The 10,746-nt window shown below is 59.0% G+C and overlaps 1 protein-coding gene across 1 annotated transcript in view; it reads left to right on the forward strand.

The window, feature by feature from the left end:
- MPP1 (MAGUK p55 scaffold protein 1) overlaps positions 1-10,310 on the forward strand; it is a 29,986-nt gene extending 19,676 nt beyond the window's left edge. The window contains exons 6-12 of the mRNA XM_075941244.2: positions 3,185-3,381; positions 3,704-3,810; positions 4,903-4,983; positions 6,101-6,181; positions 7,425-7,627; positions 8,461-8,535; positions 9,216-10,310. Coding sequence (XP_075797359.1) covers positions 3,185-3,381; positions 3,704-3,810; positions 4,903-4,983; positions 6,101-6,181; positions 7,425-7,627; positions 8,461-8,535; positions 9,216-9,392 — 921 coding nt within the window. The 3' untranslated portion in view covers positions 9,393-10,310. The remainder of the gene's footprint in view (positions 1-3,184; positions 3,382-3,703; positions 3,811-4,902; positions 4,984-6,100; positions 6,182-7,424; positions 7,628-8,460; positions 8,536-9,215) is intronic.
- The last annotated feature ends 436 nt before the right edge of the window (positions 10,311-10,746 follow it).

The raw sequence follows: 10,746 nt of genomic DNA on the forward strand, positions 1-10,746 counted from the left end.
CCGTGTCTCACAGCTATGGGAGTGTTTACTGAGTGTGATCTCAGAGTTCAAGTCCCGTGTCTCTGGGGCCGGGCAGCTCTCGCACGTGGCACCAGTCAGAGGCCTGAGAGCAGCCATGCAGGCTAGCAGCCTGTCTCGTCACCGGTGGCAACAGTGTCCCTCCCAGCCCTGCTCGGGGTGGCCCCAGGTGCCATAGGGCTGGTGGGCCGTGCACCCGGAGACTGGCTGTGGGAAAGGGGGGCAGCGTGAGTGCCAGGCCTGACCAGCAGCGGGGTGAGAGCCCCAGGCTGTGAGGCTGCACGGTTGGGGTCTGCGCTGCTCGTCCCACGCGGAAGGGGCTGGAACGGGAAGGGGAATTGGTCCAGCAGCGGCTGCCATGGTTACTGTTCCGTTGAAGGCTCCGCTCTGCCTCCTCCCTGCCCGGAGATGGAGACGCCCCCCTTAACATAAGAACATAAGAACGGCCGTACTTGGTCAGACCAAAGGTCCATCTAGCCCAGTATCCTGTCTGCAGACAGTGGCCAGCAGCAGATACCCCAGAGAGGGTGGACCGAAGACAATGATCAAGCGATTTGTCTCCTGCCATCCCTCTCCAGCCTCTGAAAAACAGAGGCCAGGGACACCATTTTATCCCCTGGCTAATAGCCTTTTATGGACCTAACCTCCATGATATTATCTAGCTTCTCTTTAAACTCTGTTATAGTCCTAGCCTTCACAGCCTCCTCTGGCAAGGAGTTCCACAGGTTGACTACACGCTGTGTGAAGAACTTTCTTTTATTAGTTCTAAACCTGCTACCCATTAACTTCATTTGGTATCCTCTAGTTCTTCTATTATGGGAACTAATAAATAACTTTTCTTTATCAGCCCTCTCCACATCACTCATGATTTTATAGACCTCTATCATATCCCCCCTCAGTCTCCTCTTTTCTAAACTGAAAAGTCCCAGTCGCTTTAACCTCTCCTCATATGGGACCCGTTCCAAACCCCTAATCATTTTAGTTGCCCTTTTCTGAACCCTTTCCAAGGCCAAAATAGCTTTTTTGAGATGAGGAGACCACATCTGTACACAGTATTCAAGATGTGTTCGTACCATAGTTTTATACAGAGGCAGTAAGATATTCTGGGTCTTATTTTCTATCCCTTTCCTAATAATTCCTAGCATCCTATTTGCCTTTTTGACCGCCGCTGCACTCTGTGTGGAAGTTTTCAGAGAACTGTCCACGATAACTCCAAGATCTCTTTCCTGATTTATCGTAGCCAAATTAGCCCCCATCATACTGTATGTGTAGTTGGGGTTATTTTTCCCGATGTGCATTACTTTACACTTATCCACATTAAATTTCATTTGCCATTTTGTTGCCCAATCACTCAGTTTGGTGAGATCTTCTTGGAGTCCCTCACAGTCTGCTTCTGTCTTGACGATCCTAAACAGTTTGGTATCATCTGCAAACTTTACCACCTCACTGCTTACCCCTTTCTCCAGATCATTTATGAATAAGTTGAACAGGATTGGTCCCAGGACTGACCCTTGGGGGACACCACTAGTTACCCCTCTCCAATCTGAAAATTTATCATTTATTCCTACCCTTTGTTTCCTGTCTTTTAACCAGTTCTCAATCCAAGAAAGGACCTTCCCTCTTATCCCATGGCCATGTAATTTACACAAGAGCCTTTGGTGAGGGACCTTGTCAAAGGCTTTCTGAAAATCCAAGTATACTATATCTACTGGATCCCCCTTGTCCGCATGTTTGTTAACCCCTTCAAAGAACTCCAATAGATTAGTAAGACAGGATTTCCCTTTACAGAAACCACATTGACTTTTGTCCAACAAATTATGTTCTACATGCTTCCAATTTTATTCTTTACTATTGTTTCGACTAATTTGCCCGGTACTGAGGTTAGACTTACCGGTCTGTAATTGCCAGGATTGCCTCTAGAGCCCTTTTTAAATATTGGTGTCACGTTGGCTACCTTCCAGTCATTAGGTACGGAAGCCGATTTAAAGGATAGGTTACAAACCACAGATAATAGCTCAGCAATTTCCCATTTGAGTTCTTTTAGAACCCTTGGATGAATGCCATCCGGTCCTGGAGATTTTTTAACATTAAGTTTTTCTATTAATTAAGTTTTCCTCTAATGACACTTCACTCCGGGACAGTTCCTCAGATTCATCACCCACAAAGGATGGTGCAGATTCGGGAATCTCCCCAACGTCCTCAGCCGTGAAGACTGAAGCAAAGAAATCATTTAGTTTCTCGGCAATGGCTTTATCATCCTTGATTGCTCCTTTTATAGCTCGATCATCTAGGGGACCCACAGGTTTTTTAGCAGGCTTCCTGCTTCTAATGTACTTAAACGTTTTGTTGTTCCTTTTTGAGTTTTTGGCTAGCTGTTCCTCAAAATCTTTTTTTGCTTTTCTCATTACATTTTTATACTTGATTTGACAGTGTTTATGTTCCTTTCTATTTATCTCACTAGGATTGGACTTCCACTTCTTAAAAGATACCTTTTTGTCCCTCACTGCTTCTTTTACATGGTGGTTAAGCCACGGTGACTCTTTTTTAGGTCTCTTGCTATGTTTTTTAATTTGGGGTATACATTTAAGTTGGGCCTCTATTATGGTGTCTTTAAAAAGTTTCCATGCAGCTTGCAGGGATTTGGCTCTAGTCACTGTGCCTTTTAATTTCTGTTTAACTAACCTCCTCATTTTTGTGGTAATTCCCCTTTTTGAAAGTAAATGCCAGGGTGCTGGACTGCTGAGGTGTTCTTCCCACCACAGGAATGTTCAATGTTATTATATTATGGTCACTATTCCCACACTATTCACACACTATTCTTGTGTCCTGAGCTCTGGCAGCGCCTGCCTGACGTGCTCTCTGAGCTCCCTGGGAGTCCCGCCCTTCCCTGCCCGAGGACAGGCCGCCAGGGCCAGGCGCAGCGCTCGGTCTCGGGTGGCGCTCACCCCTGGGTGGTGAGGGGAGTGTGGACGGGAGCTAACTCGAGGTGCCCCCAGGCGCTGTGCTCTGGCATCTCCGGCTCCTCCAGCTGCAGGCAGGGTCTGAAAGGGGTCAGGGGCGGAGGGAGCTGAGGTCTGGGCCAGTTAATCTCTTGCCCCAGCTTGTTGGGTCGCTGCTGGGGACGGCCCGGGAGCCGGGGTTGGCTGACCCGGGTCCTCTTCCCCAGATGTTCATGAGGGCCCAGTTTGACTATGACCCCAAGGCCGACAGCCTGATCCCCTGCAAGGAGGCGGGCCTGAAGTTCAAGACTGGGGACATCATCCAGATCATCAACAAGGACGACAGCAACTGGTGGCAGGGCCGGGTGGAAGGGTCCTCGCTGGAGTCGGCAGGACTGATCCCCTCCCCCGAGCTGCAGGAATGGTGCGTGGCAGAGCTGCAGGTGGAAGCCGCGAGAGGATGGGGGGTGCCCAGCAGCAGGCTCTGTGGGCTTCCCCGGGGGTGGCCCCCTCCCAGCACCCGTGGGGGTGGGACTCGATCAGGCTGCCAGGGGTGGAGAGCTCGGCAGAGGGGCCCCAGTGACCCATGGCTCTAGCCCTGCGAGGCCCTGATCACCTTGCTGAGGGTGCTGGGTCTGGCAAGGAGACCCCCCCGGGCCCTTGGGAAATGCTGCTGCTCCAGGGGTCGCTGGGTTTGGAGCTAGACCTGACCCGATCAGCCCCCTCTCGTGTGGTCCCCACTGCAGGCGGGTGGCCAGTGCGAGCCAGGCCGGCCAGAGGGAGGCCCAGAGCTGCAGCCCCTTTGGGAAGAAGAAGAAGTGCAAAGACAAGTACCTGGCCAAGCACAGCTCAAGTAAGCAGCCCCCACAGCTATCGCCCCCGCGCAGCCTCCTGGGGCGGGGCTGGTGGGGCCGTGTATGTCGCAGCCCGGGGCCGGGGCCGTGAGCCCACGTCCTCTGCAGTGGGCTCCCCGGGCCTGTGGGAACTGCCTCCTTGGGATCACTTAGCCCCCGCTCCCTGGCACTGCACTCTGGGAGCTTCTGATTGGGACTCCCCCCGCCCCCCGCGAGCCTGGGGAAAGGTTCTTGCCCAGCGCCAGCTCTCGTCCTCCCAGGAACAGCCGCCTCCGGTGCACGTCATCCGGTGAATGGCCCTTGATTTCCCCTCGGAGGCCCCCGCCTGCCGGCTTTGTCTGGGGAGTGCCGAGGCGTAAGGGGGCGCACGGGAGGGAAGGGGATGTCTTGCTTTTATCCTCCATGAGCTCAGCCCAGCCAGCCCCGCTCTGTTGTAGGGGTGAGGTTTTAATGCCCAGGACCTGAAACTGACTAACAAGCCAGGGCCACCGAGGCCCCAGAGACCTGTGTGAGCCTCAAGTCTGCAGACGCGTGGGCAGAGGATGGGATCCGCTGCCCGTGTCACCGCGGCTGCCCTCTGAAAGCCCCGGGTAACTCGCACCTCGGACGGCGCCCTGGGAGCATGGCTGGGTTCTGTGGTGCCAGGGCCAAGGTGACGAGCTCCAGGCTGCTTGGAAGGGAGGGAGCCTGCCAAACCAAACAGGGAGAAGGTTGTTTGGAGCGTTTCATTTCCTCTTTCTTTGGTTTCAAACATTAGCTGAATGGTGACGCCACGTGGGAAGGAAGAGTCAGGGTGTTTATGGGACTTACAAGAAATCCCCATTTTTTCAACTGAGGCTAGTCACTGAATTTGGAAATAGCTTGGTGCCTCTCCTGCCCAACAGGCAAGTCGTGGCCCGGGTGTGCCTCAGTTTCCCCATGTTTGCAGGGGGCTAACCTGAGGCCTGCTGATGGAAAGTGCGAGTTGTGGGCGGCAATGCAGTTCTGTCTCGATGGCCGTACGTCCCAGCGGCCCTGGGCAGGGATGTGCCTGGACCTTGCGTTCGGACTGGCTCTGATGTGCTCTTGGTCTGGTTCCCCTTCTCCCCCAGTTTTTGACCAGCTGGACGTGGTTTCGTATGAGGAGGTGGTGAGGCTGCCAGCCTTCAAGAGGAGGACCCTAGTGCTGATAGGTATGGCCCTGCCCCTATTCCGGCATTGACCCTCAGCCTGACTCTGGCCTGCTCGGTTCCTCCTGGAACACGGGGCTGATCCCGCACAATGGCAGTGTTTCCAGTGGCCGGACTGGACTTTGGATCAAGCCCTGGATCCTTAAAACAACGTTTTGTTTAAACCTAAGAGTGGGAATCCAGCCTGGGGCTGAGCTTGCACGGACGGCGCAGACCCCTTGGTCTGAGACTCGGGGCACATGTACGTGGGGGCAGTAGGAACGTTGTTCTAACGAGCATTCAAAGTGGGTTCGTTAAACCACATCAGACCCTGTGTGGGCTCTCTGGGGTGCGTCTACACAAGTGTTATTTTGGAATGTGAGGTTATTCCGCAGCCGTGTCTCCGCTGCCAGCCTTCATTTCGAAATCCCGGCGAGCCGGAGGGCTTCTTCCGACTCCGGCAACCCTCTCTGCAGGAGGAGGAAGTGGGGGGGAGTGCTCTTCCTTCCACGGCCCGCAGTGGAGACCGCCGGAAGCCGCTAGGCTATTTCCACTTCAGCTGTGCAATTCACATAGCTGACGTTGCGCGGCTTATTCCGGCTCGAGCCCTGCTGTGTAGACGGGCCCTTGCAGAGTTAGTGGCCTTACTTGGGTCCATCTTGCGTCATTTCAAACCAAATGTAATTAAGGCCCCTTGAATGCGAAACGAAAGTCCACGGAGGGATTTGATGTGGTTGAATTAATTCCTTTGGGTAATTTGGGTTCATGTTGGTGAGGACACTACGGTCTAGACCCTGAACGGTGCCTAACTCTGGTTGGTCTCACGGGGCGTTAGGCACCAAGGAGGATGTGGACCTCGGGGCCGAGGCTCTGCCTGGCCCAGTCCATGAGGAAGCCAGGGGCTGGCTCTGGGACTGGACACGCGCTGCCCCGCCTCAGGCTGCCCCGACAGACCGGGGGCTCCCGAGTCTGGTGCGTTCCACGGGGGCGACGCTCTGGCCTGAGCAGCCATTACCCTATTGCTCCTGGGGGTGGCTCAGCCTGCTCCATCCCTCCCGCCATCTGCCGTCCTGGGATCCCCTCCCCGTCCCCAGCACAGGAGCAGCCTCTCGGGGGCACTGACCGCTCTCGTCCTGCACAGGTGCCAGCGGGGTGGGCCGCAGCCACATTAAGAACGCCCTGCTCAGCAAGAGCCCAGAGAGGTTCGGGTATCCGGCTCCGTGTAAGTAGTCCCCCGCCCCGTGCTGCCGGCCCTGGCTCCGCAGCCAGGAAGAGCCCTAGGAAGGCTGCCCGGGTCTGAGCCGGCAGGCGGCCGAGGTGCAGAAAAGCTGCTTGTGGGAATGTCCAGAGGCTTCTCCAGCTGCCCCCAAGCCTGGCACATGGGGTCTGAGCCGCCGGCTTTTGTGGGGGAGGAGCCAAAACCCAGCCCTGGCTGCACAGCGTGACGCTGTAGGCCATTCCTAGCCCAGACCCTCGTCCGTGTGCGCGGGAGAGCCCGGGGGGGGGGCGGGGATGTGAGCGAGCGCCTGTGGAGGGACTAGAGAGAGCCCGGGGGGGGGGATGTGAGCGGGCGCCTGTGGAGGGACTCGGGGGAGCCCGGGGGGGGGGGGAGACGTGAGCGGGCGCCTGTGGAGGGACCCGGGGGAGCCCGGGGGGGGAGACGTGAGCGGGCGCCTGTGGAGGGACTCGGGGGAGCATCGGGCACCCCAGGCGCCGCCCGCAAACGCCGCAGCCCCGTGCGCTCGTAGGTGCGGGGGCACATGTGCTGCGCGCGTGGCCCTTGGCTCCAGCCACTGGGGCCTTGGAGACCTGCCCGCTGGGCTGCTTTGCTCGGGTCCGTGTCGCTGTTGCCACCACTGAGCCCTGGGACGTGCTGGGATCAGGGGCCCTTTGTGTTTCCCAGCAAGATGGCAGCTTGCCGGTCTCGGGGGGCCTCTCCTTGCCATGGGGGAGGCCAGCGCGGCTGCTGAGAACGGGGCCAGGCCCGTGGCAAAGGCCGGGTGGGGGAGGCGCTTTCATTGGGTTACTCTTGGCTGCTTGGAGTCTAGAAGGAGAGGGGCCAGCAGCCTCAGCTGCTAGGGCAGCGTTTCCTGGGCTTGGAGGGCACCATCCACGTGAGCCCTGGGCTGCACCCGCGCCGGCCTGGTAGGTCGTGCGGGGCCTCCCGTGGCCGCCTGTGAGCTTTCACTGCCCCACGGGGGCCTCCCGTGGCCGCCTGTGGGCCCCCCGTGCCGCCTGCGTCCAGTGAGCTTGGCTGGGCAAGGGACGCACCAGCTTTGCGGTGCTAATGGCTGGGGCCGGGCCTTGGCACAGGCAGGATGCTCCCCCCCCCCCCCCCCGAGGAAAAGGCAGGACAGGCAGCAGAGCCGATCTGTGGCCAGGCTCTTCCAAGCAGCGTGAACGCCCCTGGCCCCGTGGAGCCCCATGGCCTTCTGCTCAGCGGAGTCCTGGCTCTCCTGCCGCAGACACCACGCGCCCCATGAGGAAGAGCGAGGCGCCGGGGCAGGACTATCACTTTGTCTCCACCGAGGAGATGACCAGGGACATCGCCGCCAACGCCTTCCTGGAGTTCGGCAGCTACCAGGGGAACATATTTGGCACCAAGTTTGAAACGGTGCATCAGATCCACCAGCTGGAGAAAGTCGCCATCCTGGACATTGAACCCCAGGTGAGGGCGGCGGGAACTCGGGGCGTTGAGCTGGACAGAGCACCGAGGGGGGCCAGCCTTGCACCCCGTCCTCCTACCCACGCCTACAGCTGGACAGGCAGAGCACTGGGGCCCGTCGCTCACGGGCAGCTTAGCAGCTGGGGCCCCGGGGCCTAGACGGCGAGAGGGCCGGGCGCTTGGCCAGGAAAGTGGGGGTCTGAGGGCGGGAAATGACCCCACGGATGAGACCACTGAGGTGCGCCCCTGCCAGCCACGGCCCTCAGCGAAGCCCCTGCTGAGCCCCCGCCCTGCCACGCAGGCAGCCGGGACAGAGAAGCCAGTGGCAAAGATGCCCCGGGATTGGCAAACCCCTCTCCAGGGCAGGCGAGTCGGTGGCTTCGCGTAGCCATGTTGGGGCAGAGGCGCAAACCTCTCCCCTCAGCCAGCGCTGCCCAGCCCGGCCCGTAGCGGCGAAGGGCATTCGGTGGGTGCCTGAGGCTGGTCCTGTGGGCCGAGAGGGTCCATGGAGGTGGCCAGTGGCTGGCCTCGAGGCATTGCCATTTCCGATAAGCCCTGTCTCGGTAGCGGAGCAGCGGCTGTGCCCCGGCAGCTCCTGGGACGGCTGCAGTCAGGAGTGACTTGACACTGTCAGGCCCTGAGCCTCTCTGTGGCCAGCGGGGGCTGTGACGTGGCCCTGGTGCCGCCTGGGTGTGATGTTCAGGGCTCCTGGCCTCCAGCGGGGACTCAGCAGCTTGTGGAAGGCAGGTGGGGCCAGGCCCCCTGCTCCTCAGAGCTGTGCTGCCAGGGCTGCTGGGTGACGGCACCTGTTTCCTCCTCCCTGCCCCCACCCGCAGACCCTGAAGATTGTTCGCACGGCAGAACTGGCGCCGTTCATCGTCTTCATCGCGCCGCCGGACCAGGCCGATCAGGTGAGAGCTCGGTGGAGGGGCCCAGCTGGCTCCAGCACCGCTACCCCTGCGCACCCGCAGCAGGTGCCAGTGTGGAGCAAGGCTGGGCTGAGCTGCATGTTTATCTTGCTTTGGCCGTCACGGGGAGGGGTGAGAGCCAGACCTCACAGCAGGGCCCCAGCTGCTGATTCCCTCAGGCTGCCGCAGCCCAGCCTTGCCCCAGTGAGCTCATGGGGCTGGGAAACAGGCGAGCCGTGAGGCAGGCTGGGCTGGAGGAGCTATGGGCGCTGCACCGGGGGCCCCCAGCTCCCCGGAGGGGGGGACAGAGAATTCTGCTGGGGCTGTGAACAGAGCTGAGCACCCCAGCCGCCCGGAGCCTGCTCTGCTCGCTGCACAAACCAGAGGGGAAGGGCTTCCCACAGCTCACGTGGCTGCCCGGCAGCCGGCCTCCGGGCTCTGCTCCAGAGGGAGGCTGAGGAAGAGTTTGCCTCCCCAGGGAACTGCCTGGGGCTAACCTCCTTGCTGAGGGGGACTCCACAGCCAGGAAGGGGGGGGCTGCCTTTCTCCACCATGGCCTAGGGCTGTAGGGAAGAGGCACAGCTGGTCCCAAGTGCCCTGGGGGTGCTCACCGGTATAACACTGCCTGGGCCAGTGCAGGGTGCTCTCCAACCCGCCTCCTGGGCTTCTCCCCTGTGTTGCAGTCGGAGGCCTTGCAGCAGCTGCACAAGGAGTCGGAGAGCATCCGCAGCCGCTACGCACACTACTTCGACCTCGCCCTGGTCAACAACGGCGTGGAGGAGAGCCTCAAGCTGCTCCAAGAAGCCTTTGACCAGGCCTGCAGCTCCCCCCAATGGGTGCCTGTCTCCTGGGTCTACTGAGCCCGTGTCTAGCCCTGGCAGCCCCCCACACCCCCATCCTGCAGCATGGGATGGTGGGAAACTACTTGACAGCTTGACCCCCCCCGCCTCTTCCTGTTCCCCTTCTCTGGGTACAGGCTCGTGTGTGTAGGGTAAGAATGCAGGGAGCTCCAAGCCCAGGCCCCATGCATCAGGTGGTGCCTTCTCCCTGGCATGGCAGAGGGAGAAATCCTTTTTTTCTAGGGTCTGCCCCCTTGTTACACTTGGGCCATCTGGCACCCTCCTGGCCATGGGGCTGAGGGAGAAGAGGGGCCTGCTGAAAGGAACCCTGCAAGGACCCCCATGAGCTCCCCCCACCCCCCGCTTTAGCCAGCTGCAGAATGCAGCACTTGCCAGCTACTAGGCTTCAGCTGCAACACCCCTGCGGCCCAGAGGCAGGCTGGCTCTCCCACTGCTGTTGCTTCAGGCTCAGTGCTACCCCAAGGGTTTTCTCAAGCCGAAGGACTGTTTCCTAACTGAACTGGTCACCCCGGGGCTGGATGGGGCATTCCTGAGTGGCTGGTGGAGTTGTCACTTCGCCCCTTGGAGCCAGTCACCTCCCCCTTGCATGCCATAGCATCTATGCAGAGCGCATCTAGGCACATTTACTGTGTCCACCCTTCCAACGGTGGGGCTGCCCGTGCTCACAAGTAGCTGGCCAAGGCCTGTCCCAGGTGGCCTCCAGCTACATGCAGCACTGGTTCTTCAACCCATAATCCACATCTAGCACAGGACTGTATGTGCATGTTTCAGTAGCAGGGAGGGAGGGGGAATGAGGGAACATGGCTGAAGTCTTGTGCAATTTTTAAGGATGCCAAAAAACCTGACAATGTGCAATAGGGACCTTTGTTCTAGTCCACTGCAGGGAAACACCATGTAGCAATAAAAATATCAAACCAGTGCCTTGGTTTTATGGTGCTCACTGCAACGGCCATTCAGGGCCCTGCTGCCCTAGCAGCTGGCTGAACAGCAGCCAGGCACTCTCTTCCCTGGAGACACCCCCTCACAGCCCTGCATGAGGCCCCTGCACAACACAGCAGGACAGTGCCAATCTGGCCTCAGCAGTGCAGCAAATCCCTGCAGGCTACACACCCAGCCAAGCAAGGTCTTCACCCAGGACAGGAGTCCTCTTGCCCCCCCCCAGAAGTCAGCCCTTTCCCTACAGAGGGGTGGGCTGGTCACACCCAGGGACTCAGGAAAGAGACTTGCCCCAAAAAAACTCCAACTGACTCCAGTGTTAGCAGCTTGTCCAAGTGGCTCGTCGTCCGTGCCTGCTAGAAACCACAGCAGCAGCCACCTCCAGGAAAGGCAGCACACGAGCAGGAAGCCAGGGTCG

This window comes from Pelodiscus sinensis, chromosome 13 (assembly GCF_052426305.1).
Source record: "Pelodiscus sinensis isolate ZL-2025 chromosome 13, ASM5242630v1, whole genome shotgun sequence".
Lineage (NCBI taxonomy): Eukaryota > Metazoa > Chordata > Testudines > Trionychidae > Pelodiscus > Pelodiscus sinensis.